Source organism: Balearica regulorum, chromosome 1 (assembly GCF_011004875.1).
Source record: "Balearica regulorum gibbericeps isolate bBalReg1 chromosome 1, bBalReg1.pri, whole genome shotgun sequence".
Lineage (NCBI taxonomy): Eukaryota > Metazoa > Chordata > Aves > Gruiformes > Gruidae > Balearica > Balearica regulorum.
This window is the reverse complement of record NC_046184.1, coordinates 54,191,899-54,219,820: the sequence shown is the minus strand read 5'-3', so window position 1 is coordinate 54,219,820 and position 27,922 is coordinate 54,191,899. Positions and strand designations below refer to the sequence as shown.

At 49.9% G+C, this 27,922-nt stretch overlaps 9 protein-coding genes across 10 annotated transcripts in view; 5 read left to right on the top strand and 4 right to left on the bottom strand.

Moving 5' to 3' along the window:
- LOC142601518 (histone H4) overlaps positions 1 to 27,922 on the top strand; it is a 370,615-nt gene that overhangs the window by 293,949 nt on the left and 48,744 nt on the right. The window lies entirely within an intron of this gene.
- LOC142601422 (histone H1.11L-like) lies at positions 7,882 to 8,956 on the top strand. Its single transcript, XM_075750460.1, has one exon. The coding sequence runs from the start codon at positions 7,894 to 7,896 to the stop codon at positions 8,566 to 8,568; it is 675 nt and encodes a 224-aa protein (XP_075606575.1). The 5' UTR covers positions 7,882 to 7,893; the 3' UTR covers positions 8,569 to 8,956.
- Positions 9,146 to 9,580, bottom strand: LOC142601424 (histone H2A-IV). The gene has a single exon (XM_075750483.1). The coding sequence runs from the start codon at positions 9,557 to 9,559 to the stop codon at positions 9,170 to 9,172; it is 390 nt and encodes a 129-aa protein (XP_075606598.1). The 5' UTR covers positions 9,560 to 9,580; the 3' UTR covers positions 9,146 to 9,169.
- LOC142601426 (histone H2B 1/2/3/4/6) lies at positions 9,838 to 10,359 on the top strand. The gene has a single exon (XM_075750496.1). It carries the CDS (start codon positions 9,890 to 9,892, stop codon positions 10,268 to 10,270), a length of 381 nt encoding a protein of 126 aa, XP_075606611.1. The 5' UTR covers positions 9,838 to 9,889; the 3' UTR covers positions 10,271 to 10,359.
- Positions 11,840 to 12,400, top strand: LOC142601423 (histone H3). The gene has a single exon (XM_075750471.1). It carries the CDS (start codon positions 11,875 to 11,877, stop codon positions 12,283 to 12,285), a length of 411 nt encoding a protein of 136 aa, XP_075606586.1. The 5' UTR covers positions 11,840 to 11,874; the 3' UTR covers positions 12,286 to 12,400.
- Positions 12,713 to 13,262, bottom strand: LOC142601419 (histone H3). The gene has a single exon (XM_075750414.1). It carries the CDS (start codon positions 13,224 to 13,226, stop codon positions 12,816 to 12,818), a length of 411 nt encoding a protein of 136 aa, XP_075606529.1. The 5' UTR covers positions 13,227 to 13,262; the 3' UTR covers positions 12,713 to 12,815.
- Positions 14,741 to 15,210, bottom strand: LOC104631561 (histone H2B 1/2/3/4/6). The gene has a single exon (XM_010313398.2). The coding sequence runs from the start codon at positions 15,208 to 15,210 to the stop codon at positions 14,830 to 14,832; it is 381 nt and encodes a 126-aa protein (XP_010311700.1). The 3' UTR covers positions 14,741 to 14,829.
- Positions 14,741 to 17,415, bottom strand: LOC142601416 (histone H1.11L-like). Its single transcript, XM_075750401.1, has one exon. It carries the CDS (start codon positions 17,413 to 17,415, stop codon positions 16,732 to 16,734), a length of 684 nt encoding a protein of 227 aa, XP_075606516.1. The 3' UTR covers positions 14,741 to 16,731.
- LOC142601420 (histone H2A-IV) lies at positions 15,571 to 26,188 on the top strand. 2 transcript variants are annotated; one of them, XM_075750434.1, is made up of 2 exons: positions 15,571 to 17,741; positions 23,545 to 26,188. In XM_075750434.1, the coding sequence occupies exon 1, from the start codon at positions 15,571 to 15,573 to the stop codon at positions 15,958 to 15,960; it is 390 nt and encodes a 129-aa protein (XP_075606549.1). In that variant the 3' UTR covers positions 15,961 to 17,741; positions 23,545 to 26,188. The 2 variants fall into 2 exon arrangements, with proteins under 2 accessions (XP_075606549.1, XP_075606541.1); XM_075750426.1 differs by having other exon boundaries at positions 15,571 to 17,839.

The following is a 27,922-nucleotide window of genomic DNA, read 5'->3' as shown; positions in this document are numbered from 1 at the left end:
GAATGAAGAACAGAGAAAAGAACATAAACTCTAGCAGATTAAGCATAAAAATATAACTGAGCTGTCCAAAATTGGATTAGAAGATCGGCTGGTTAAAAAAATCAAATCTGGTACTAAATCCTTCATCTGTCACAGCAGCAGCAAAAATCCTGCCTGAGAGCTCTTGGTCTATAAGTCTACTGGCTGTGCCAGATACACTGATGGAGGGTCAGAACAGCCTCCTGGATAAATACAGCCTTTTCAATAATGTCAGCATAAGTTCAGCATGCACAGGGAGGTCCTGCCTTACAAACCTCTTGGAGGTTTTTTTTGATGAGGTCAACTAGTATGTGGGGAAGGGTGATCTGGTTGATGTGATCTGCCTGGATTTCCAAAGACTTTTGACAAAGCCTCTCTGAAAAGACCTGAAAGAAAACTGCAGCAGGATAAAAGGGAAAATCTAGCATGGATAGTTATTTGATAGAAGGCTGAAAAAAGCATAGGGCTAAATAGAGGAAGTTCATCAGGGAGTTCTGCAGGGGTCTGCACTAGGTTCTGTGCTATTTAACAAGTTCCAAAATGATGTGGAAAAGGGATGAATAGTGAGATGATGGGGTTTGTTGACAATATGACTGGCCAAAGCACTGGTGCAGTGGTTGGTTTAGAGAAGCTTTTATTTCAATGAATATCAACACAAATGCAATGTGAGGTTGATGTCTGCTAAGTATCATCTTAATCCATGTTTGCTCTTACAGCCTGGGGGGGGTGGTGGTGGTGATAATTAAAAAAATAATCATTTGGAACCTTGGCCTATAAATCACACAGCTCAAACTGGAGCCTTTTAATTGTTATTAGTGGTCCTAGGCCTCATTTAAGCTGAGAAATTTTGCAATAGGTTAACAGGAGAGGCAGCAGAGCTGCAGTGTGGAGGGCAGCCACTGATCTGCCATTTGCTAGTGCTGCTGCTGAGAGCAAGGATGCTTTTGCCTTGAGCATCCCCACCTCCAGGCACCCCAGACCTCCCTGGACTGGTGCTGTGCACTGTGGTGATGTCATGAGATCATCCTTAGGGAAGGTTTCCTTCTGTACCTCCCAAACATTGCTCATACAGGTACCGCTGCTCGCATCCGTACTGAGTCAGTATTTGGCAGGGGGTGTTTGGCTGTTGGGATGGCCTCTATGCCCATCTGGAATCAAGGCTCTGAATTTGACAAACCTGCTTTGGAGACTGGTTGTGGACTCTGCCTTTAAGAATAAATGCATTTTTGATACCTAGATCAGATTTTAAATCAAAATCCATGAGACTAACATCTTGTGGAGTATCCTAGGGCTCCCCTCTAGGCTGGGTATTATTATATATTTGCAGCACATCAGAGATTGAGTGACTGCACAGATCAGATGACAACATATTATACTGAACTAGTATAGATCTAGAAAATGTTTTCACACTTGAAGCAGCTCTGCAGGCTTGGAGAACTGGAACTGAGCAGAGAGGGTGGATACAGCCTCTTATTGTCAGCCCTTGATTGAGCACAGTGCAGTCAGGGAGCTGGGTCAGGTCTCAGAAAACAAGTATGTGGCTCTTTAGAGAGGTGTCTGAAGATGACTATCCTTCTTCTTCCAGCTTTAGCACAGACCAAGTATTGCACCTGAAACACTTTTTCTTCTTTAGCCATTTTGTAGGCAGGTCTTCCCATGGTGGGTGGTCATGAAGGAGCCTAGCAAAAAGCAGTCTCTTTCCCAAAATCTCCTCAGTAGGAGTCTTTTCCTCCTTAGCACAGTAGACTAAGTAGGCATTGGTAATCTGGCCGCCTACTTCTCACTACCTTTTATATTTCAGGAAGCATATGGTGTTGATGCATATCCTGATGTATACTCAAAAATCACATCAGTTTGGATCCAGGACCTCTGATTATCAACATGAAGCTGCAGACAACTCACACTTTCTTGCTCTTCTGCAGAAATCTCAACAAACTTGGGAGGTGCCTGTTATCACCTGATATGCAGGGAGACAGAGGTAGGGAGGAAGCTGGTGGTTTGCTTATTGCCTCGTGGGCAGAACCAAATGGTGAACGTAGGTGGCCTCAGTTACAGATGAGGGTTTGTTCCCCGAGGCTACCCGGACCTAGCACAGCTTTTGTAATACTGATCAGGCCATGATTTTAAATTCCCTTGTTCTGGGCCTCTTCAAGACTGGAGGGTGAGACTTCCTCATTTTTAAGTTTATATCATACTTCTGATTCTAGACAGCTTGATGTGAGGAATACTAAATCAGTCTTCAAGGCCACAGCATTCTTTTCTTTATATTTCTTGGAAAATAAAAGGCATCAGTACGCCAACAGGAATCTTTCCCTTGTAAGGTCCCTGAGACAAAATTTCTTTTTTTTTTTCTGAATATGGAAGTGATGGGACAGCTGTCATAGGAATTCTCATTTGAATACATACCAGCAATAAGAAAGAATATTGCTTCATGAAGGTAATTTTTAAAAACTCTTAGAAGCTTTTCATCAGTTCAAAACTACCAGAACTAAGGAACAAGACACATGGATGTATTCAGGGTCCCAAAACTAAGCACTTTACATAACACACCTTACATATGTTCAAAAAGAAGGTGGAAAAACAACCCACCAGAAGTATCCCTCCTCTTCCAGCTCTTCTCTGAGGACGTCTGCTTGCCCAGCTCCACACAGCTCCCCTGGTTTCACAGGTGCAGTGATGCCAGCAGCTATTTTTGCATTTAGCTCAGGGCAGCGCTTCAGCTGCTGGACATCTGTGCCAAACTGCTCCTTTCCTTTGCAGACTCTGCATCCCAGTGTCCTCTAGGAAAAGTGCAGGGAACTTCATCTTCAGTTCCTGCCCTCCAGCAACACAGGGAGAGGGGGGCCAATCTCTTCTCCCTCAAGGACATTTGTCCACCTGTGCTGAGCCACTGTGAGCTTGTTTTTGTGAGGTGGCAGCTCATCTCCCTGGCTTCTCTGCAGGAAGCGGAGGGGTTGCAGGTTGTACTGGCACACTGTGGGTCACTGATGGTGGAAGAAGGGAACTGAGAAGAGTCAAAGCTGTTGGTTAGTAAAGGAGGAACAAACCTAGTAATGCAGGATCTTTCCATGGAGGCTGCAGAAGCGCCTAAATGCAGTGAGAGCTCTTCTGCAAGCAGATCTTTTCCCAAACCGTGGGTGACAGCACTCGAGATGACAAACAGGGTCAAGAGGCAGCTCTTAAGTGTCTAGATTAATTAGAGAACAGCTAATATGCTTAGCTAATGATAGCAAGTAAAGGCAGTTACTTGCCAGGGTGGGCACCAACGGGAGCAGGTGAGCCCCAAGAGCTGCATGCCAGCCAGAAGTTTGGGACCAGCTGCCTTAGGGGAAATGAAACTGGCTGAGGCACCCCTGTGACGTGAGTCCTGTGGTCCACAGTGGGACAGGAAAGGATGGGAGTTCCCACCAGTGGTTAGTAGGGAAACTTGTATGTTGTCACCCAGACCAAAACTGTGGGTCAGCATTTTCTCCAGATAGCAGACAAAAGGTGGGACAAATGGCTCTTTCTACTGGCCCCTTTGGGTTTTTCTGACTGTGCTGAAGGGGATGGAAACGCTGTTATCTAGAAGGACAGCTTGGAACTGAAGCTGGATGCTGTTAGTCCAAAACCTCCTGAGATGTTTCGCTGGAAGGATCAATGAAATGAAGGTGGAAGGGTGGTTCAGATCCAGCTGACCACTGTGAGCCCTATACAAAGTCAGCCAAGCCATTCCCACATTTTGATGTATTTGATGATAAAAGAGTTGGGACTCACTACACTGAGGATCAGGAACCATTGTTCTCAGCAGTCTTGAACCTAAAGCCGGTGACTACATCCAATGTCAATGGAAAGTGCAAGTGGCAGTATAGTTTTGTTATAACTGAAATCTATTTCTCTGTCTACTAGGACTGTAATCAAACATTTGCATGCAACTTGGCCAAAATTGCTCTTTATTGTCTGGATCTAGAGGGATACTGAAGCAGTAGCTTTGAGAGTCTTTTTATAATCCCTGTTACACGAAGGAGGGGTCCTGTCAGGGCACCACCACCCCTGTCTGACCCTGCTCAGCATCTCTCGGGACTCCCCCCACCCTGCCCAGGTCCCAGGACCCCACCTCAGCCCCCCGGGGCCATCAGTCCCTGCCCCAGCGATGCCGCAGCAGGGCCGGTCTCCAGCTGCCCACGGCCCCACTGCACCAGGGGGGTGCCCGATGCCCGGGGCTGGGGCTGCTCCCGGTGCCCCCCCACCAGGCCTGATTCTGACCCCACCTGCAGACTGACATCCTGACCTTGCCTGTGTGTGTGCAGGAGGGAGCTGAGGTTTGTGACAAATTAGAAGTAAAAATGAGCTGACAAATTGATTGGATTTTGAACAGGTTTTGGTTTTTTCCCCCTGTGAAATTAGATGAATCATCTCTGAACTATTTTTCTGCTATGCAGGAAATGATGAGAGTTAACATATATAGCTGGGCCTCAGCAGAAGGAGGGTGGAAAACCTGAACCAGACAAAAATCGGAATACCCAACTGCATTTTTAAGAAATATGGGTAAGTGACTCTCAATTCTCCCACCTCCAAAGTGGGGATGGGCTTTACGTGTTTGGGAAAGGCGTGGAAATATGAAATGAATAATTGGAGTGCAGTTAGATACTCATGTGGAAAAGTCATAAGGAAGGGGAGGAAAAGGAGAAAAAAATTCAGGAAGAATTATCCTCAGTATGTGTCCAAACAGCTGAATACTGAACCTCTGTAAGTTGCTTTTCCTAGGACTTGGCCACTATGCTTTGTCACCTAGTGCCAGGTTAAGTATCACAAAAGAGATATGCAATAAATGGAAAATTACCCTAATCTTGCAAAAATGGCTTGTTGTCTTGCAAGCCTTAAGTTTGGTTTGGATTTCTATGTATTTTTTCAAGTTAGTAGGCATATATTACTGGTTATAATAATCTGTATTTTTCATGCTGGCTGGGAAGGGCTCTAAAGAGGTTTTCAGATCTAGCCCTGAAGTCTGAGCTGGCTCACATTGGTAGCACCAGCAAAAAACATTCTGTAGCATTTGCTGCCAGATATCTCTGTCCATACTGACAGAGCATGTAGAGACCGACAACGTCGAATACTGTTAAGGTCCTGTGGTTCTTAATGGTCATCTCTTCTAAGGTGAGGCAGCAAAGCTTGCTGTAATTGTGATAGCAAATGCATAAGAGGGAGGGAGAATCTCTCTCAGCAAGTGTCCTCCCTAACTGCTCCTTTTTTGTGTCTGTGTTGCAGCGAAATGTGTACTACTACCACATATACTAATTAAGCTTGATCATGAATAGGCTAATGACCTCTGGTGCATAACTTTGGCTTTTCATGCTGCTAATCACACAAGGAATAGCAGTATTTGGAGGACAGTGTATCATGGTCCTTGTGTATTCACTACTGAAGGAGGTGACACTGCATTCAGCTCTCCTTGTATGCCTTGATTTTTCTCTGGTACTTCTGCATCCTCCCCCTAATACACCTGACTTCACTGCTTGTTTGTGAGATGGTCATGAGAATATATTGTCTTTTTAACAATAAGGGAAGAGAATTATGGCGTAAGCACATAAGTGGAAAATCAGATAAGTAGAAGTACTTAAAGTAATTACAAAAAATAGCTTCAAGTTGCAAAATGGCCATTTAATGTTTGATGGAGATTGATAGCCTCAGAAGTGGAGTAAGACAGGGACTACCACGATGAGCTGCAGTGTTGCTCTGGCACATACTGAGAAGCTTCTCTTGAGATGGCTGGTGTTGTAGTTATCACTGCTATACAGGATTAAGACATACAGCTGTATTCCATCTGACTATGTGTGTGTAAGGAAAACAGTCTTGAGAATATCAAATTACAGATTGGAGGAAAATGTGCTATTGTGCTGCATTATTACTTTTGCAAAATAAGAGTTGCAGAGAACGGGGTAAATTGTTTTATTGTGAGGTAGAAAGGCTTCTGTCCCAACCCCAGTATTGACATCGGTAATGTGAAAAGAGTTGTTGAGTATAAAAAGATGCAGCTTACAGACACTGTAACAAGTTTAGTTTTTAAGGGATGTCAGGGCTTTTACCAGACCTAGATGGGACAGAGCAGGCATACATTCATCCACCTGATTTCAGGAAATTTTAGGAGACATAAATAATTTCACTATTTAATTCTTTATGGTCCCTATTACTACAGGAAGTACATGCATTACAGTCAAGTCTCTTGCCTTTGTAAAATTTCCAGTGACCATTTCTGTATAAGCCATCCTGCTTCTAACACAGCTTTGAAAGCCCTGATCCAGATTTGCCGAATTTGCCATCTTATTCGCCTTCCCTGTCTCGGGGATAACTCCTCAGCTAGGAGACCTCAATGATGAGAAAGAGTTAGAAAGAAAACATGTGTGAGAGAAAAATATGTTTATTTTCCTAAAGCACCATAAATATACGAGAAAAGGTCAAACTGCCTAAATGAAGTTTTAAAGAATGGGATTTTGTGAATTAATTGAAGATGAAGGGTCACCCAACATCTTCGAGAGGTTCATCGGCCTTCGCTATAGTGGAATGAAAGAGAGGAGTGAGGTGATGTTTTCCACTTAGAGATCTTGCATTCTGTTGAAATAATTAAGTTCATTATCTGGTCAGCATCATACATAAACCGTGCAAGTGCAGTTTGTATACATCAGGTACAAAGGCAGCAATATGATGGTGCTAAACTGGCTGATGGCCATTAAACTTCAATGTAAATTAATTAAGAACTCCTTCCATAGAGACAAAAATATATACAACTTTTTAGCTGATAAGGAGGTGTGCATGCTAATAGAGTAGTCACCACATTGTGGATAAACAGCTTTGCATCACTCTGTGCTGCAGCCAAAGGTTTTATGTACAGAAGCTGCTCTGACTTGATCTGTAACCTGGCAAAAGAGCAGTGAGCAAACATTATGATTTCTCTTCCTAGCTTGGCATCAAAATATGAATAAAATGGTGTTTTGACATCTCTTGCAGACTTGATCTCTGCCAATTTTTTCCACGTTACTGAATCATACAAGCAGATTTTACAGATATAGCACTGTGTGCTTTATTTAGAGTGTGGTCTGTTTCTGTATGCCAGAGACTTTACATGAAGCCCAGTGATTCGACACAAACCTTTTCATATTTGGTCTCCGTGTCCCAATTTATTCCATTAACATTAGAGAGCCTTTTGCTATGTTAACAACAACAAAGAATTGCAGAAAAAGTAGTCTGTTCTGAGGTAAATAAAGTATATGCTGACTATTATTTCACGCATGGCCGCCGGAAACGTTTGTTTTGGAAGTACAGAGGGGAAAAAAAATCCCTAATTGAGTGTTTCGCAGGAGCCAGAGGTATAAACGTCGGTAAGAGAAGCGGAGGCATGGCTTGTGGGAGTTTGTGCTACCTCACTCTCTTTGAAACGATTTTATTTTAAAGAATGAGATTCTAACTGTTCGCTTTCTTCTTTAATGTGAAAAAGACCCCTTGAAGATTAACACTGAGTTTCCTGTCTCACGTTAATTTTAAAGGGGAATTTCTAATTTACAAAGAAAAACAAAACTTTCGCTCTCTCAAGGTCTGTTCGGTTCCAGGACTCGGGATTTATTGTCCCTTCTGTACCCAAAATCCACTCTTTTCGCGACAAAACACCAATACGCGAAAATAGACACTTCCACGGCCTCCCAGATGTAGAAAAGGGACAATTGCGTGACAGATAAAGTAGAAAAAACACATTTTATTATCCCCGAAGAAACACAAGCCGGAGCGCGGAGCGCCGGGCGGCGGCGGGGCGGGGCGGGCGGGCGGCACCAATCAGCGCCGGCCGCGCTGCTATAAATGGGGGCGCCGCCGCCTCTGCCGCCCAGTGCATCCCGAGCCGCCGTCATGTCCGAGACTGCCCCTACTGCTGCTCCGGCCCCCGCAGCTCCGGCCCCCGCCGCCAAGGCCGCCGCCAAGAAGCCGAAGAAAGCGGCGGGCGGCTCCAAAGCCCGCAAGCCCGCGGGTCCCAGCGTCACCGAGTTGATCACCAAGGCCGTGTCCGCCTCCAAGGAGCGCAAGGGGCTCTCCCTCGCCGCGCTCAAGAAGGCGCTGGCCGCCGGCGGCTACGATGTGGAGAAGAACAACAGCCGCATCAAGCTGGGGCTCAAGAGCCTCGTCAGCAAGGGCACCCTGGTGCAGACCAAGGGCATTGGTGCTTCTGGCTCTTTCCGCCTCAGCAAGAAGCCCGGGGAAGTGAAGGAAAAAGCCCCCAAGAAGCGGGCGGCCGCAGCCAAGCCCAAGAAGCCGGCGGCTAAGAAGCCCGCCAGCGCCGCCAAGAAGCCCAAGAAGGCTGTGACAGCGAAGAAGAGCCCCAAGAAAGCCAAGAAGCCGGCGGCGGCGGTGACCAAGAAAGCGGCCAAGAGCCCCAAGAAGGCGACTAAGGCTGCCAAGCCCAAGAAAGCGGCGGCAGCAGCGAAGAGCCCGGCCAAGGCGAAGGCGGTGAAGCCGAAAGCAGCCAAGCCCAAGGCGGCCAAGCCCAAAGCAGCGAAGGCGAAGAAGGCGGCGCCCAAGAAGAAGTAAGCCCCCGTGGAGGAAAGCTTTTCTTCCGCACTTAAACCCAACGGCTCTTTTAAGAGCCACCCATGTCGTCTTAAAAGGGCTGAAACGCTGTGGCTGTTTCTCATCTTCGGGAAGGAGAAAATAGGGTTTTTATGGGAATAGCACGCTGCTGGCGAAAAAGTTTTCAGTGCGGCGACAGGCAGATGTCGCAGCAGCAAACCCGAAAGCTGCTGTTAAATTTGCTCCCTCCTGCTGCTGCTTAGCCGGGAGAGTGAAGTAGCGCGCTGGTGAGTTTGCAAAGCCCGCACGGCGCGGGGATTGGCTGCGGCTTCGGATGGGCTGAGCCGCTTCCCGGGAGCCCCGTCAGCCCCGCCCCCGGTCCGGGGTAGGGAAGCAACGAGGGGTTTGAGCGGAGGAGGGTGTGTGTGTGGGGGGGTGTGCACGGGGATGCGTCCCTGCAGATAGTGTGGATTACTCCGTCTCACCCAACCATTTAAAAAAGCGCGGGGGCTTTTCACTACTTGGAATGAAGTTCAAGCTCTTTCACAGATTTTGTTGGTGGCTCTGAAAAGAGCCTTTGGGTTTCTCTGGGGAAAAATTCCCCGGCGTTGTTCTTCAGCGTTCACTTGGCTTTAGCCTTGTGGCTGTCGGTCTTCTTGGGCAGCAGCACGGCCTGGATGTTGGGCAGCACCCCGCCCTGCGCGATGGTCACCTTGCCCAGCAGCTTGTTGAGCTCCTCGTCGTTGCGGATGGCCAGCTGCAGGTGCCGGGGGATGATGCGCGTCTTCTTGTTGTCGCGGGCCGCGTTGCCCGCCAGCTCCAGGATCTCGGCCGTCAGGTACTCCAGCACGGCCGCCAGGTACACCGGGGCGCCGGCGCCCACCCGCTCCGCGTAGTTGCCCTTGCGCAGCAGGCGGTGCACGCGGCCCACCGGGAACTGCAGCCCGGCCCGCGACGAGCGCGACTTGGCCTTGGCGCGCGCCTTCCCGCCCTGCTTCCCACGGCCGGACATCGCAGCAACTCCGCACACAAGAGTTACAGACGTATGGAAATAAAAACAGCGCCGCCGCTCGCTCTTATATCCCTTCTCGGCAAAAGGAACGAATTTCGATAGGCTGAGAGGGTGACATTGCGAAAAGAGCCAATGGGAACGCGGATCGAATTCTAACCAATGGCAATTAAGCACGGAGAATTACTCCTCCAAAACCTCTGTCAGCCAATAAAAACTAAGGTTAGGGGAATCGAAATTTGCATACGGTCCCTATAAAAGCAGAACGCGTACGGTTGACTTCGCTCGCGGTTGTGGGTTTATTAGCAGAGGTGCAGTGACGGGTAGACTACAATGCCCGAGCCGGCCAAGTCCGCCCCCGCGCCCAAGAAGGGCTCCAAGAAGGCGGTGACCAAGACGCAGAAGAAGGGCGACAAGAAGCGCAAGAAGAGCCGCAAGGAGAGCTACTCGATCTACGTGTACAAGGTGCTGAAGCAGGTGCACCCCGACACGGGCATCTCGTCCAAGGCCATGGGCATCATGAACTCCTTCGTCAACGACATCTTCGAGCGCATCGCCGGCGAGGCCTCGCGCCTGGCGCACTACAACAAGCGCTCCACCATCACCTCGCGGGAGATCCAGACGGCCGTGCGGCTCCTGCTGCCCGGCGAGCTGGCCAAGCACGCCGTCTCCGAGGGCACCAAGGCCGTCACCAAGTACACCAGCTCCAAGTAGAGCGCCTCGGACCGTCAGTTTTAACCCAAAGGCTCTTTTAAGAGCCACCCACGTTTTCAGAAAAAGAGCTGATGCTGTGGTGACTTGTTCTTGGGCAGTCCAGATTCATCTCGGGAAAAGGGGCGATAATGGTGTGGAAAGCACTGTGGGTTATAAGGAACCCCGGGGTGATAAACACAGTGTTCGGAGTTGTTTTTTTGGTGGGTTTGTGGGTTGTTGGTTCGTTTGTTTGATTTTTTTATATCTACCTCAGTGGAGCAGAGAATGCTCACGATTCGCTAAAAGTACCCTGGGAGCCCGCTTCCCTTCCGCGTCCGTTGTGGGGGAGGTTTAACAATAAACGATGTAGGTGCTCTCTTTTAAGGTCCGAAATAAGCGTGTTCTGGATAGGTGCCGCTTGCTCTTTTTTCCCCGTGAGGCACTCTAGCGGAATGCGGATGCATCGAAGGCACAGACGGTTCAAGACAGCCGTGGGGGTCTGGGATGTGGTTCGGGGTTTTTCTGTGGGTTTTGTTGTTTGTTTCAGCCAAAAGCGCCACGCTAGATCCTTCCCCCGCCGTTAGCGTTCTCGCGGACGACCGGGCGAAGAAAACCGGGGCGCTTCACGGCGTTCTCGCCCTCGAACCGCGCCAGCCCCCCTGTGGTCCCGCGCACAGCGTACCCCTCAGCGCTCCCCCGCGGTTCTCGCCCGCTTCTCCCTCCACAGCCCCGCGCCCCGTAAATCTCGCGGCCGAGCAGCCCGCGGGAGCGGAGGCCGGGAGGAGGACTCGTGCGACGCGCAGCTGCCGGGGCTCAGTCCGACCTGAGTGAGGACTGCACGGCGCTCCCCAGCAGGCGGGGCCGGCCCGGCCGCAGCTCCTGAGAGGGCGGTGATTGGTCGCGGTGACGCTCGCGTCTCGGAGCCCGTCCCCGCTTCACCCAGGCGGGCGCGCTCCTCCGAAGAGAGCCGGCCCTTAAACCGGGGGCGCGACAGCAGCCAGGAAGCGTTCGCCTTAGCCGGCGTTTCGCGTATCACCTGTGCCTGCAACGTTCCCGCCCCGGCCCTGAACCGAACGCGGTTACGGAGTGGGAGGAAAGAGCGAGCTCTCGGGAGAGACGGAGGCTGCCAAACGAGGGAGCTTTAGCCAGCAGTCACGATACCGGGTGGGGGGCGCGGGGAGCGGATTGGGCCGAGCCCGAGCCCGAGGCGAGGGCGGCGGGATCTGCTCCAGCCGTCACCCACGCTGGTGCCTATCCCCCCCCCCCCCCCCATTCCCCAGCCCCCGCCTCCCAGCCCGTATGTTCGTGGGGATGGTACACGCATTTGCTTTTAGATAGCGAGGGAGCCAGCGCTAAAGCGTTCTGGAAGGCCGGAAAAGAGCAAGCGGCCGAGCCGGGGCCAGGGCCGCTTCGGCGGCTCTGGAGACAGAGCGGGGCGGGGCGGGCGAGCGGGTTTCCCGCCGGCGAGGCGCGGGCTTTTCGAATGCTCGCGTCGCCCAATGGCAGCCGGCCTCGCGCGAGCAGCCAATCGGCAGGGAGCTCCGGCTATAAATAGTGCCGCGGCAGAGCCGCTACGGCGGTTCAGTCTCTGCTGACTGAGAGCGCTTAGCGGTGAGTGCGGAGCGATGGCGCGCACGAAGCAGACGGCACGTAAGTCGACGGGCGGGAAGGCGCCCCGCAAGCAGCTGGCCACCAAGGCGGCCCGCAAGAGCGCGCCGGCCACGGGCGGCGTGAAGAAGCCGCACCGCTACCGGCCCGGCACGGTGGCGCTGCGCGAGATCCGGCGCTACCAGAAGTCGACGGAGCTGCTGATCCGCAAGCTGCCCTTCCAGCGCCTGGTGCGCGAGATCGCGCAGGACTTCAAGACCGACCTGCGCTTCCAGAGCTCGGCCGTGATGGCGCTGCAGGAGGCGAGCGAGGCCTACCTGGTGGGGCTCTTCGAGGACACCAACCTCTGCGCCATCCACGCCAAGCGCGTCACCATCATGCCCAAGGACATCCAGCTGGCTCGCCGCATCCGCGGTGAGCGCGCCTGAGGCTCCTGCCACAGCCCCTCCCCGGTTCTGGCAGACGCCGAGGCAGCCCACACAGACCCAAAGGCTCTTTTAAGAGCCACTCCATGCACAATAAAAAGGGCTGTAATACTAGTTTCAAAGGTAATTTTGAAGCATCATAATGCATACATTTTTAAGGATTTTTTCGTTCAGTGTTTTTGTGTATTGAATTACTTAACCCCCTGAAGAAATGTAAACCCCATCCAGTTCAAATACCTTAAAATTTAAAACTCACCCAGTTGAAATTCATTACCACAAATTCTATTGATTTTAGAAATTACCATTTTTTTAGCAGGACATTTATATACACTAGTGGTGGGCAATGCTTGAGTCATGTAACAATTGAAATGGTGCGTTCTATGGACTCTTACATTTCTATAGGGCAGAACACAAGTTCCAATTAGATCACAAAGTATTACAGCCCTTTTTATTGTGCATGGAGTGGCTCTTAAAAGAGCCTTTGGGTCTGTGTGGGCGTCTGCCAGAACCGGGGAAGGTCTGTGGCAGGAGCCTCAGGCGCGCTCACCGCGGATGCGGCGGGCCAGCTGGATGTCCTTGGGCATGATGGTGACGCGCTTGGCGTGGATGGCGCAGAGGTTGGTGTCCTCGAAGAGCCCCACCAGGTAGGCCTCGCTCGCCTCCTGCAGCGCCATCACGGCCGAGCTCTGGAAGCGCAGGTCGGTCTTGAAGTCCTGCGCGATCTCGCGCACCAGGCGCTGGAAGGGCAGCTTGCGGATCAGCAGCTCCGTCGACTTCTGGTAGCGCCGGATCTCGCGCAGCGCCACCGTGCCGGGCCGGTAGCGGTGCGGCTTCTTCACGCCGCCCGTGGCCGGCGCGCTCTTGCGGGCCGCCTTGGTGGCCAGCTGCTTGCGGGGCGCCTTCCCGCCCGTCGACTTACGTGCCGTCTGCTTCGTGCGCGCCATCGCTCCGCACTCACCGCTAAGCGCTCTCAGTCAGCAGAGACTGAACCGCCGTAGCGGCTCTGCCGCGGCACTATTTATAGCCGGAGCTCCCTGCCGATTGGCTGCTCGCGCGAGGCCGGCTGCCATTGGGCGACGCGAGCATTCGAAAAGCCCGCGCCTCGCCGGCGGGAAACCCGCTCGCCCGCCCCGCCCCGCTCTGTCTCCAGAGCCGCCGAAGCGGCCCTGGCCCCGGCTCGGCCGCTTGCTCTTTTCCGGCCTTCCAGAACGCTTTAGCGCTGGCTCCCTCGCTATCTAAAAGCAAATGCGTGTACCATCCCCACGAACATACGGGCTGGGAGGCGGGGGCTGGGGAATGGGGGGGGGGGGGGGATAGGCACCAGCGTGGGTGACGGCTGGAGCAGATCCCGCCGCCCTCGCCTCGGGCTCGGGCTCGGCCCAATCCGCTCCCCGCGCCCCCCACCCGGTATCGTGACTGCTGGCTAAAGCTCCCTCGTTTGGCAGCCTCCGTCTCTCCCGAGAGCTCGCTCTTTCCTCCCACTCCGTAACCGCGTTCGGTTCAGGGCCGGGGCGGGAACGTTGCAGGCACAGGTGATACGCGAAACGCCGGCTAAGGCGAACGCTTCCTGGCTGCTGTCGCGCCCCCGGTTTAAGGGCCGGCTCTCTTCGGAGGAGCGCGCCCGCCTGGGTGAAGCGGGGACGGGCTCCGAGACGCGAGCGTCACCGCGACCAATCACCGCCCTCTCAGGAGCTGCGGCCGGGCCGGCCCCGCCTGCTGGGGAGCGCCGTGCAGTCCTCACTCAGGTCGGACTGAGCCCCGGCAGCTGCGCGTCGCACGAGTCCTCCTCCCGGCCTCCGCTCCCGCGGGCTGCTCGGCCGCGAGATTTACGGGGCGCGGGGCTGTGGAGGGAGAAGCGGGCGAGAACCGCGGGGGAGCGCTGAGGGGTACGCTGTGCGCGGGACCACAGGGGGGCTGGCGCGGTTCGAGGGCGAGAACGCCGTGAAGCGCCCCGGTTTTCTTCGCCCGGTCGTCCGCGAGAACGCTAACGGCGGGGGAAGGATCTAGCGTGGCGCTTTTGGCTGAAACAAACAACAAAACCCACAGAAAAACCCCGAACCACATCCCAGACCCCCACGGCTGTCTTGAACCGTCTGTGCCTTCGATGCATCCGCATTCCGCTAGAGTGCCTCACGGGGAAAAAAGAGCAAGCGGCACCTATCCAGAACACGCTTATTTCGGACCTTAAAAGAGAGCACCTACATCGTTTATTGTTAAACCTCCCCCACAACGGACGCGGAAGGGAAGCGGGCTCCCAGGGTACTTTTAGCGAATCGTGAGCATTCTCTGCTCCACTGAGGTAGATATAAAAAAATCAAACAAACGAACCAACAACCCACAAACCCACCAAAAAAACAACTCCGAACACTGTGTTTATCACCCCGGGGTTCCTTATAACCCACAGTGCTTTCCACACCATTATCGCCCCTTTTCCCGAGATGAATCTGGACTGCCCAAGAACAAGTCACCACAGCATCAGCTCTTTTTCTGAAAACGTGGGTGGCTCTTAAAAGAGCCTTTGGGTTAAAACTGACGGTCCGAGGCGCTCTACTTGGAGCTGGTGTACTTGGTGACGGCCTTGGTGCCCTCGGAGACGGCGTGCTTGGCCAGCTCGCCGGGCAGCAGGAGCCGCACGGCCGTCTGGATCTCCCGCGAGGTGATGGTGGAGCGCTTGTTGTAGTGCGCCAGGCGCGAGGCCTCGCCGGCGATGCGCTCGAAGATGTCGTTGACGAAGGAGTTCATGATGCCCATGGCCTTGGACGAGATGCCCGTGTCGGGGTGCACCTGCTTCAGCACCTTGTACACGTAGATCGAGTAGCTCTCCTTGCGGCTCTTCTTGCGCTTCTTGTCGCCCTTCTTCTGCGTCTTGGTCACCGCCTTCTTGGAGCCCTTCTTGGGCGCGGGGGCGGACTTGGCCGGCTCGGGCATCGCAGCAAAACGCGCACCTCTCCCTCACCCACAAGCAGCGATCACCAAGCACACGGTAACGCCGCTCCCGGCGGGAGCCCCTTTTATAGAGCGCTCGGCGAGGCCCCGGCTCGACCGCGTCGCATCGCTATTGGTTGAAAGTTCTACTGCGGGGCGTCACACCGCACTAAGCTTTGCTAGTGGACACCTCTCGATCCGCGTTCCCATTGGCTGCCGGAACAACACCGCCTTCCTGCCCTATCAGCGGTGGCGCCGCCGCTCCGCCCGAGGCGAATATAAGTGGGCGGGCGCGGCCAGCACCTCATCGCCGTTTCCGCGGAGCTGTTGTTGCTGTTGCTGTCAGTTGGCTGAATCGCTGCGATGTCCGGTCGCGGGAAGCAGGGCGGGAAGGCGCGCGCCAAGGCCAAGTCGCGCTCGTCGCGGGCCGGGCTGCAGTTCCCGGTGGGCCGCGTGCACCGCCTGCTGCGCAAGGGCAACTACGCGGAGCGGGTGGGCGCCGGCGCCCCGGTGTACCTGGCGGCCGTGCTGGAGTACCTGACGGCCGAGATCCTGGAGCTGGCGGGCAACGCGGCCCGCGACAACAAGAAGACGCGCATCATCCCCCGGCACCTGCAGCTGGCCATCCGCAACGACGAGGAGCTCAACAAGCTGCTGGGCAAGGTGACCATCGCGCAGGGCGGGGTGCTGCCCAACATCCAGGCTGTGCTGCTGCCCAAGAAGACCGACAGTCACAAGGCTAAAGCCAAGTGAACGCTGAAGAACAACGCCGGGGAATTTTTCCCCAGAGAAACCCAAAGGCTCTTTTCAGAGCCACCCACTAGATCACTGAAGAGCTAAATTGCTTTAAGTGTGCTTGGAAATGCTTGAGAAATACCAGTGGTCTTAGCTTTCTAAAAAAGAATACATGAATGAATGACCTTTTATAATTATGATTAGTTTAAAATGTCTATTTTTGTAGTCTGCAAATGAGATTAATTCTTGGAACCGGAAATGTTGCATGATTTAGATCCTATAGTTCGACTCACGACTCAAGTGCAAAATAAATCTGTCTCTGCCCCATCCTATCTTACCGCTAAGGTGAGCTATCGAGTCACAAACAAAAAACCGTCCCCTCCCTTCTGCTTGCCCTGTCACGTACTCGCACGCACGGATTCTGAAAAGAAAGCGTGAAGTACTGGCTACAATACTATGTTTAAAAACAAAGGAATTAATTTCAAAGTTTTAAATACTTAAACCGCCTTGACGCAACATCTGTCCTCAAAGGAGCGAACAATCTCCCTAATAGTGCAGCCTCAAAACCTGTTCCTAGAAGGATAAAGTCCCTCCTACTCGCGGCGGACACTATCACCTTCCGTATGGGAGATTCGAAAACTTCAAAGCCATTTCCTCCATTTACCGCGATATTAAGAACAAAGGAAAAAAACGAAACAAACTTATTTCAGCCCTTTTAAGACGACATGGGTGGCTCTTAAAAGAGCCGTTGGGTTTAAGTGCGGAAGAAAAGCTTTCCTCCACGGGGGCTTACTTCTTCTTGGGCGCCGCCTTCTTCGCCTTGGCCGCTTTGGGCTTGGCGGCCTTGGGCTTGGCTGCTTTCGGCTTCACCGCCTTCGCCTTGGCCGGGCTCTTCGCTGCTGCCGCCGCTTTCTTGGGCTTGGCAGCCTTAGTCGCCTTCTTGGGGCTCTTGGCCGCTTTCTTGGTCACCGCCGCCGCCGGCTTCTTGGCTTTCTTGGGGCTCTTCTTCGCTGTCACAGCCTTCTTGGGCTTCTTGGCGGCGCTGGCGGGCTTCTTAGCCGCCGGCTTCTTGGGCTTGGCTGCGGCCGCCCGCTTCTTGGGGGCTTTTTCCTTCACTTCCCCGGGCTTCTTGCTGAGGCGGAAAGAGCCGGAGGCGCCGGTGCCCTTGGTCTGCACCAGGGTGCCCTTGCTGACGAGACTCTTGAGCCCCAGCTTGATGCGGCTGTTGTTCTTCTCCACATCGTAGCCGCCGGCGGCCAGCGCCTTCTTGAGCGCGGCGAGGGAGAGCCCCTTGCGCTCCTTGGAGGCGGACACGGCCTTGGTGATCAGCTCGGTGACGCTGGGGCCCGCGGGCTTGCGGGCTTTGGAGCCGCCCGCCGCTTTCTTCGGCTTCTTGGCGGCGGCCTTGGCGGCGGGGGCCGGGGCGGCGGCAGGCGCTGCCTCAGCAGCTGGGGCGGGAGCGGTCTCGGACATGACGGTACCACACGGACGACAACAGAGTGGCTGCGGTAGCGCCAGCGGCGCCCCCATTTATAGCAGCGCTGCGGGCGCTGATTGGTGGGTTGTCGAGCCCGCCCCGCCCCGCCGCCCCGCTCTCTGCCGCTCGGCTTGTGTTTCTTCCTTCTCAAAAAAGTGTGTTTTTCGTAAAAAAACCATGACCGCGGCACCCCATTTCTTAGCAGTGTTGCTGGGAACCGAAGATATTTTTGTCTTTCGGCGTTTCTTTTAGCGGAGACTTAAAATGAGTTTCAGGCAAGCCAAGAAACCCTGAGTTTGGGGATTGAACACAGAGCTGGACGGTGAGATTTTTATTTTTCCTTTTGAATTAAAACTTTACTTCTGACAGCACTGTCCCAGTGACAGCGAATTCATGTTCCTGAGACGGCTTTTCATCAAGGTAATGTAAAATTGAGGTAATCTCGAGACATTTTCTTAGCATAAATTAGTTTTGAAAAGAAGCAAGTAACACAAAGTAGCCACTCGGCTCTGTATCTGGGTTATGTGTTGTTTCCCGTAAGACGGCTTCATCTCTTAAAAATAATGAAACCTTTGGACATAGTGCCCTATGTAGTTCTACTCGCAGCTAATAAAAAGTAAAAGAAAGATGGTTTTCACCAGAAACTTTAATGTGAAAAACAGCTCTCAAATCAGCAGGTACCTTCAGCTTATCATAAGAACATACGGAAGTTCTTTCACTGTTTTCCTCAGTTTTCTGTGTTCTCGTATTAATATTTTGATGAACTATATTTCCATTTTTTCTCCAAAATACCTTTTTTGGTTAAGCACAATAGGTAAACACATTCATTGGTATGGTCTTATTTTAAGGTAGAGTTTATTTTTGTGCTTATTTTTACATTGTGCCTCAGGCATTTTGTCAGCCAGAATCAGCAATTGTGCAAAAAAAAAAAAAAGTTGTGCATGTCTTCTTTATGAAAAACAGAGGTAAGGCTGCATGCATTTCTTAATAGCTTAATCAAACAATTATGTCATTGGTCAGACATTTTGACCATGAAACAATTTTGTGATGTGGGATAAACTGACTATACATAAAATTATTTTTTCGTGGGATGAGATGGATAGAGGAGTGTCATGTTCAAAAATATGTAGTATTAGGAGACCCTGGTGATTATTTCATATGATTGAAAATGCAGTCATTTGTCATCTTTCACTTTTTCTTTTGATAATGTAATACCACACACTGTCTCGTGGAGTTTTCGTAGTGAGGGGGTCAGTTTTAAGAGCTTGACAGTAGTGCTGGTTTACCATGACTAGGGTGCACCCGAAGTGTGAGAAACTGCCAAGAGATGTGGTAGCATTTCAGAGGGGCTTTTGTCTAGAGAAGACAAGCAGCAGAATAACATCATACGCCAGAGTATAAAACCAGAAGATCATGTGGATTTGGGGCCAATGTCTGTACTGATGATCTATTTCATGGTGGTTTCACCTGCTGATCCCACTGTGGATTGCGGGTTGTGAACTACATTGTTACGGAAGTGAGTCTGTTGGGAAGGACACATACCATTGAGGAGAAATGTCTGGGAGGTAGTACTGTAGAATACGTATTTCCTTCAAATTCTGTAACTTACTCCATTCTAGTCACTCATATCAGAGTCAGTTCACTAGTAGCTTTACCTCTAAATTCTTTTGATCTTTTGCAAATGCATTTTCCTGGGTTTAGGCTAGGCCTCTATTCCTCTTCTCAACACCTGATGTAGCAGCACAGTCCTGGAGCAGTCTATATGCTTTCCTAAAAGCTCATTTTTGTGGTCCTCTAAAATTTTGACCACATATCTGCACTTTTTAGTTTTGTTTTTACAATCATAGACAGTTATTTTTAGGCTCAGCAAAGGAGGAAGTGCAAAGAGATCTGGTAAATGTTATCAAGTGGAGAAGAGGAAGGAGAAAATAATTTTGTTGGTGCCCTTTAATTCCTTTAATTTAATGGGCAACCTTCTTAAAAAAATAATTCATTACTTATTTCAAATATTATCTTCAAGAAAATAAGTTCTTAACCTTTTTTTTCCTCATATGAAGATTTGTACAATTATGTACTCAGTGAAAGACAGAGTAACCTCTGCTTCCTATTTTTCCCTGAAAAAAAATAGTTAAGCAAACAGAAAATTTAGTAAAATACAAAGGATAGAAGGTATTGCTCACAGTGGACTGGGATATATACCTTCATATATTGAAAGGCCGCAATTATGTCTTGCTGCAGCCTTTTCTTCTCCAGGCTGAACAACCCCAACTCTCTCAGCTTTTCTTCGTGGTAAAGGTGTTCCAGCCCTCTGATCATTTTCATTGCCCTCCTCTGGACCCGCTCTAACAGCTCCATGTCTTTCTTTTACTGCGTACCCCAGAGCTGGATACAGTACTCCAGGTGAGATCTCATGAGAGCAGACTAGATGGAGAGAATCATCTCCCTTGACCTGCTGGTGATGCTTCTTTTTATGCAGCCTAGGATATGGTTGGCTTTCCGGGCTGCAAGTGCACATTGCCGGCTCATGTCCAATTTTTCACGCACCAGTACCTCCAAGTCTTCCTCCACAGGGTTGCTTGCAATCAGTTCATCCCCCAGTCTGTACTGATGTTGGGGATGGCTCTGACCCAGTTGCAGGAACTTGCACTTGGCCTTGTTGAACTTCATGAGGTTCACATGGGCTCACTCCTCAAGCCTGTCCCTCTGGATGGCGTCCCTTCCTTTCAGCAAATCAACTGCACCACTCAGCTTGATGTCATCCACAGACTTGCTGAGGGTGCATTCAATCCTACTATCTATGTCATTGATGAAGATACTGGTCCCAGCACAGACCCTTGAGGGCCACCACTCATTATTGGTTTCCATTTGGACATTGAGCCAATGACTGTAACTCTTTGGATGCAAGCCAATTCCTTATTCAACAGTCCGTCCATCAAATCCATACCTCTTGTCTATCACTTTCCATATGCTTTGACATAGCTTCCAGGAGGATCTACTCCATGATCTTAACAGGCACTGAGGTGAGGCTGACTGGTCGGTAGTTCCCAGTATCCTCCTTTTTACCTATTCCCAGTTATAAAGGAATATCACACCATTTTTAAAAATGACTGTGATATTCCTTTTTCTCCAGCCACTGAGGATTTCACCTGACCAGCATGACTTTTCAAATATTATGGAGAGTGGCTTATCAACTACATATGCCAATTCCCTCAGGACCCTGAGATGTATCTCATCAGGTCTCATGGACTTGTGTGTGTTCAGTTTCCTCAGATGGTCTCAGACCTGATCTTTTCCTGTGATAGGAGGGACTTTCTTCCCCCAGTCCCTGCCTTGAGGTTCAGGCACTTGAGAGATGTGGGAAGAGTGAAAGATCTGGGAAGAGAGATGTGGGCCGGTGAAAACGGAAGAAAAAAATTGTTGAGTACTTCAGCCTTCTCCATGTCAGTTGTCACTAGATCTCCTCCCTTATTTATTGGGGGGTACATTTTGTTTAATCTTCCTTTTCTGATCAACGTACATGCAGAAGCCCTTATTGTTATTCTTCACATCCTTTGCCAAATTCAGCATCAGATGTGCCTTAGCTTTCCCAATCCCATTCCTACACACCTGGCAGCATCCCTATATTCTTGCCAGGATGCATGTTCCTGCTTCCACTACCTGTGCATTTCCTTCGTGCACTTCAGTTCAACCAGAAGGTCCTTACTCAGCCATATTGGTCTCCTGCCTTCCTAGCCTACTTTCTTACATGTGGGAATCAAGAGCACTTGTTCTCCAAGAAAAATGTCCTGTCAGCTGTCAGCTCTGTTCTGCTCCTTTATCTCTGAGGGCAGTTTCCCAGAGGGTCTCATCCGCTAGTTCCTTAAACAACTGAAAGTTTGCTGTATTAAAATTCAGGGTCTTCACTTTATGTCAAGTTTGTGATGGGCCTGGGCCAAGGCTGCAGCCCAGGCTGCCACCAATCTTGACCTCTCCATTAGTTCATTTGTGTTGGTGAGCAACGGGTCTGGTAGTACTTCTCCTCTGGTAGAACGGTCTTTCACCTGGATTAAAAAATTATCCTGAACACACTCCAGGAGTCTCCTGGATGGCTTACAATAGCTGTGCTGCTTTTCCAGCAGATGTCAGGTTGATTGAAGAGCCCCAGCAGGATCAGAGCCTGCGCGCATGATGCTTCCTGTAGTTGAAGTAAGACAGCTTCATCAACATCCTCCCCTTAATTGGGCAGCCTGTAGCAAATACCAACCACGACATTTCTTTTGTTGGCTTGGTCTCTAATTTTTACCCATAAGCTCTCAACTGTTCATCACTGGTTTTCATAGCAACTTTGTGCAATCAATCCATTTTTTTACAGAGAGGACAGCCTCCTCCCCCGTACCCCCTGCCCCCTCCTTCCTTGCCTGTCCCTTCTGAACAATTTATAGCCATCAGTTGCAGCACTCTGGTCTTGTGATTCATCCCACCAAGTGAACTATGACCGTGCTAGTTGTACTGTTTGCTTAGAAAGATATATGAAGGCATCCATCTGACAGATGCAGCTGAGGAGGCAGGACTCTAGCGCATGCATTCATATTTCAAACAGGGTGATCAAGGTCATGCATTAAGCCTACAGCTCCAAAGCCACATTAGCATGTTTTTCACATTAGGCTGCCTAATGCTGCACAGCATCTTCAGTATTTTCTCAATCAAGTAGCCCTTCCTGATGCCTGTGCTGCTGAGCATTCATACTTTGTATATGTGATCCAGTTAAATTTATTCTGACTTATTGGTTCTCCAGGTACATAAGAAACTTAAATGAAGTCACAGAGTTACTCAGGCTATTCAAATCTGCCCTTGATGTAATTGCAGACTTTGGATGATTTTGGATCTTTTTTGTGGATGATGGATTCTATTTAAAAACTGATTTATCATGATGTTCTGATTCATAACACATTGTTACGTGAATAAGAAAACTTCATGTCTCAGTGGGGAAGGGGTTACAGCAGCATACTGGTCAATCTCCAGCAAAGAACTCTTCCCCATGATAAAAGGTTTTTGTATTCATATAAATTTTAAATCCTCAGATAGATCAGTAATCTCTTAAAATAAGAAATCCATGACCAGAGTTATGGTAGGCATTAGGCAGAAAATTTAGTTATTACAAGGGGATCCATAGATAGAGCTTTCTTAATTTTTCTTAAAATTATCTCCTTGCAAAAATATTCAGATTTTTTTAAAAGTTTTATTTTGTTTAAAGCAAGAGAGAAATAGCTCCTTGATCATTCCAGACTCTATTTTTTGATAACTTCCAAGCTCAGTTAAGGGATAATTCCAAGAATCAGTTCAGGTCAATCAATCAAGCAATCAATCCCTCAAATGATAAAGTTTCTTGTTTAATATTTAATGTTTCAATGTGATATACATATAATACGTATGTATCCAGGTACAGCACTGGATGAATTTATATGTGTATATTAATGGTCTAATGAAAAGCCTAATTTTGCCACTAGGGAATATGAATTCAGGTAGAGAGAAAGCAGCCAGTCACCACTCTTCCTTTCTGCTTAACCCATTCCTTTAATAATCTGAGAGGGTCACACAAAAATATGACTTGTCTGGAAAATGCGTGCACAAGCTGGAGACTAAAAGGATGTGTAGAATGGAAACTCTAGGTATCACTAATTTGAATATATCTAATTGTTCAGGCAAATGTTCAAGATCTTTTTTGGGGGACAAGAACATGTGAAATAATGTATTTTAATGCCACATGAATGTGACATTTCCTTTGCTGCTGCACGCTTTGTGCATGTCATCTGGGATCTCCCAGTGCAGCGTGTCTTGACTGCTGTTGCCTGCCCTGTGCATTGGGGAAGAGCATCTCCTTCCCACTCCAGGTTACTCTGGGAGAGTAACTCTCTTGCCTAGGCCATCCGTTCCACAAACAGCCTCAGCAAAGGTGCTGCGCCAAATGGCCAAGTTTTCATTTGCATTTCGAGATGGTGAGAACAAAATTTTAGTTTTGACTTCTGCCTGGTCCCTACAGCAGTGTGGGTCTGGTTTTTGTCAGGTGAAATAAGAAGTGACAAACGTGTAATGGTACACCTTGTTGCAGAACTGAACTGTCCTGTATCGTCTCCTACAAACTACAGGTAGCGCAGACAGAGACTGAGCGGCTGAGCCACTTTCTAGCTGCCTGGTACCTTGGCTCAGAAGACCTGTGGTTGATGGTGGAAAGCAATACTACGATGATGGGAAGAGTGCAATCAGTTGCAGTACTTCGGGATGTGGAAGACATCTAAGCTACCTTTCTTCCTTGTAGACTGTGATAAATGCAGAGCATTGCAGGTGAGCACTGAGAAGACAGCTGAGACACTGGAAAGCTGATATCCATGGCTCCTTCCCAGACATTTTGAGGTGGGGAAGACCTATGCATTTCAGAAGGAGCTTGTGCTCCTCTCCTTCTAGGTGATACCCAGGAAGTCATAGCGGGTTTTTTGCTCCCAGGAGCCATTTTAGTTGTTTGCTACAGTCCCTAACTGCTGTTTCCTCCTTCCCCCTTGTCAAAAAAAGAGTGTTACAGGCCTTGCAGATTATTCTGGAAGCTTCCCTGACAAGGTTGCTCTGCATGCAGCCCAGTATTCACAAAATAAGTGAATCTCATTCACAGAATGAGATCAGCAAAATCAGTATGATACCCCTAATTTTGACAATTCCGTCTCTTAACCTGGCTCATGAGTACCCTGGCTGCCCCACCTGTCAGTAGAACCATTGCAGAGGAAAGTGTGGGGCCATTACCATATCTCTCTCTCCTCAGGATATCATGCATTTGCATCATTATGGCACCTCTGCCACTAGCTGTCTCCTTTGTCCATCTCTTTATTGCTTGACTGCACACAGACAACTGCAGCAAGATAGTGAGAGTAATAACTATTCTCTGTTCAGCTGGACAAAGAAATCATCTGTCTTCTCTGGTGCTTAAGAATATCCACCACAAGTTTCTCCTCTCTGTCTAGGCCAATCACAGTGATGTTCAGCACATTACTTGGCTGAGTTGCTACAGCTCAAAATCGTAATTCAATGCCACAAATCAGGAATCAGGACATTTGATAAGGCAGGGAAGAGGTGGATGCTACATGTTCAGTAATGACAGGCATTGCTTGCATGCTGTAAGGAAGAAATGGTCCTTCCCTAGGAGGAGAAGTGGGGCTGGGAGAGTGCTGGTATCCAGCAGCTTCCTGGGAACAGGGGGAATAACAAACAGGAGGCACCTTCAGATGTGTGAGGTGGATAGGAAGAAGGACAGGAGAAGGAAAGAGGAAGGAAAGACAGAACAGGCTGATGGCCACTATTATTGACACCTACTATGCTTTGCAGCCAATATTCATAGAAGCAGATGCAATATTGAACTGTGTCACTCCAAGTCAGCAATAGGTCATCTTTACACAAATCAAGGGGAGCCTGCCCTGGTATTATCCTAGCATCAGATATTTGAGAAGGTGATGGAACATCAAGCTAGAAAAAGTCATCTGTGCAGGATCAACAGTGAAGGCTAATGTCTCAGGAACTGCTTGGAGGTGGCTGGATTTTTGCTTCAAACCTCAGATCTGTGTGTCCTGGTTTCAGCTGAGAGAGTTAATTTTCTTCACAGTAGCTAGTATGGGGCTATGTTTTGGATTTGTGTTGGAAACAGTGTTGATGCAGTGTTGATAATATAGAGATGTTTTTGTTATATAGACCTGTTGTTGTTGAGCAGTGCTTACACAGAGCCAAGGCCTTTTCTGCTTCTCACACTGCCCTGCCAGCGGGATGGCTGGGGGTGTAAAAGAAGTTTACAAAGGGTGTAAAAGAAGCAGCATTCAGAGTGATGGCGCTTGTCTTCCCAAGTAACCGTTACGTGTGACAGAGCCCTGCTTGCCTGGAGATGGCTGAACACCTGCCTGCCCATGGGGAGTGGTGAATGAATTCCTTGCTTTGCTTTGCTTGTGTGCACAGCTTTTGCTTTACCTATTAAACTGTCTTTATTTCAACCCTCAAGTTTTCTCACTTTAACTTTTCCAATTCTCTCCCCCATCCCGATGGGGGGGAGTGAGCGAGCGGCTGCGTGGTGCTCAGCTGCCAGCTGGGGTAAAACCACAACACTGTGCTACCATCACTAACACACTAGATGGGGACAGATGTGTAAAGGATGGCTATTTGAAAGGGGAGGAGATTCTGTATTAAGTCTAATTTAACTTAAGTAAATACATTCCTAGGTGAATAAAAAAAGTTCAACAAAGTTTGTGGAGGAGCACCAGGAGGTGGCTGTCCCTCAAGGGCAGGTGAACTGGAGATGAGGGGGACAGTGGGGCAGGCAGGGTCATGTTGTCACCAACAAGGACACAGCCCCACAGCACCCACACATGGCAAGTGGGGCAGGGATGGTGGCAGTAACTGGGAATGGGCACAGCCCTAGATCACTGGGCAAGTCCACGGGGACAAGGCTGGGATGAGGTTGAGCCAGGAAAGTGCAGCCAGTGGAGTCAGAGATGCACAGGAACAGAATGTAAGGTAAAGCAAATGCAACTGCAAAGCCAAGAGGTTAAAAATCAATGGGTGGACATCAAGATCTTGAGAAATCCTCAAACAAGTCACCTTCAAGTCTGGCAAAGGGAAAGGGAGAAAGAAGGTCCTAGCAACAAGAAGTATGTTTTCCTTATGGGAACAGAGTCTGACTGGATGCAGAAGTACAAGCAGAATGCCATCAAATCTGCTTGTACACGGTTAACGTGGTGAATAAAGCATTTTTACTCTGCATTGCCGGCCTAGGGTTTGATTTTCCATCGTATGGAACCGGTGTCCAGAACTCCCCTTCCAAATGTCCGTCTGTGTTCAGGGACTCAATTCTTCCATAAAATCTGAAAGCACACAAAAAATTAGGAAAGGAACAGGCTGGCCGAATATCTCTGTGGGCTGTTGCTGCGGGAAAGGCAGTGCTTTGCAAGAACAAGAGAGTGCTAAAACCCCTGTCTTCAGATATGCAAATTTTTTTTTCTTTGTCTTTGTTCCCATTTCCTTTGACATCAGGTTGGTAGATCCACGCTGAGGAATGAGTTCAGCTTACTCGTTTTCAGCTCTCCATGAAATTTAATTCGTGTCTAGAAAGATATCTAACCTTTGTGGCTTGTATGTTTGTGTTTCCATACGCTTGTGGCTTCTGAGCGAAGTTTGATAAGCAACTCCCAAAGGAAAACTGATTTATACTGCCCGGGATTTTTCCCTACCACGCCCTCTGATACTGATTACAACTATTTCATCTCTTTCCACGGCGCTGATTTTTCTCTCCCAGACAATATGCAATACACACCAGTGTCTATTAGGGAGAAGACTTTAGCAGGCGATAAATGACAGAGAGGTGACACATGTCTGCAAAAAGCCAAAGAGAAGAGGGTTTTAATTTAGATTCTCTTCATGTCAAGAAAAAAAAAAAATCCTGGAACTATGCGACTTTCTAAAGGCACAAATCGTATGCAAACGAAAGTGGTGTTTGGTTAAATACTTGTTTATATCGGTGATGGTTATGGTTGCCGTAATTTTGAGGAGAGAAGGCACTTCACCCTCCACTGAGAAGAGTGAATTTATTCCCACCTCATGCCAAGATATTCTCACCATCGTTGCTAACTATTCCACTCTGAAGGGACCGTATGAGACAGCTAAGGATAAAACACAGAAAAATCAGTTAGTGATAACCAATGTGTAGCTCTTAATTAGGCGAAGGGTGGGCTTCCCTGCCAAATCTGTGCACGAGTACGTGCTCCTGATAGAAGCGAGGAGGAGACACGATACTTTCCGTATAATAGCCTCTTGTATGGGCTGGGAGGAAAGTTTCGACTGCTGAAAGAACAGTGCCGGGCTGATCCGAGCGCTGCCAATGCGGACTCCCCCTGTGCCGCAAAGGAGCGAGGGGAAGGTAAGGGTTCCGCGCCGCACCCTCGCTGCGGGCTCTGCCGGAGTCCCCTTCCCGCCCCGGCTGGAGATCCCTCCCGCGGCCGTATGTGTGCGCGGGGCTCGGAGCCGCAACTGCAGCCGCGGTGGAGAGGCGATGGAGAGTGTCAGCCTAAAGCTGGACGAAATCAGGGAGGAACAGCGTGGGAAAATGGAGGGGGGCCGGGGGCGGGGGGAGAGGGTGTTGCGTAAACAGGCTGCCAGCGAGTGCCCTGCTGTGACTCAACCCCGAGCCTGACCGCCGCAGGCTCTCCCGTCGGATTTCCCCATTCGTGGCTATTTCCCCTATGAGTGAGCTCCGACACGGGTCTGGGCACCAGCAAATGGAGGGACGGGGGGGTCTCGGGAGGAGTCCAATACTTCCACACGGGAAAAAAAACACGGCTTTTTACTTCAGCAGTTCCCGCACTTAGAAAACTTCCACGTACAATCGTTTTTCCCTCAACAACCAACCACGACAGAGCCTCAGTACCGAAAGGCGAAGCAGGGCAGGGTTGCTGCCCGCCCCACGCCGGTCCCTCTTGCACAGGGCGGGCGAGGTGAGGT

Excerpts from the sequence above, each read along its gene's own strand:
- LOC142601426 (XM_075750496.1), top strand. The coding sequence starts at position 9,890 with ATGCCCGAGCCGGCCAAGTCCGCCCCCGCGCCCAAGAAGGGCTCCAAG.
- LOC142601416 (XM_075750401.1), bottom strand. The coding sequence starts at position 17,415 with ATGTCCGAGACCGCTCCCGCCCCAGCTGCTGAGGCAGCGCCTGCCGCC.
- LOC142601419 (XM_075750414.1), bottom strand. The coding sequence starts at position 13,226 with ATGGCGCGCACGAAGCAGACGGCACGTAAGTCGACGGGCGGGAAGGCG.
- LOC142601420 (XM_075750434.1), top strand. The coding sequence starts at position 15,571 with ATGTCCGGTCGCGGGAAGCAGGGCGGGAAGGCGCGCGCCAAGGCCAAG.
- LOC142601424 (XM_075750483.1), bottom strand. The coding sequence starts at position 9,559 with ATGTCCGGCCGTGGGAAGCAGGGCGGGAAGGCGCGCGCCAAGGCCAAG.
- LOC142601422 (XM_075750460.1), top strand. The coding sequence starts at position 7,894 with ATGTCCGAGACTGCCCCTACTGCTGCTCCGGCCCCCGCAGCTCCGGCC.
- LOC142601423 (XM_075750471.1), top strand. The coding sequence starts at position 11,875 with ATGGCGCGCACGAAGCAGACGGCACGTAAGTCGACGGGCGGGAAGGCG.
- LOC104631561 (XM_010313398.2), bottom strand. The coding sequence starts at position 15,210 with ATGCCCGAGCCGGCCAAGTCCGCCCCCGCGCCCAAGAAGGGCTCCAAG.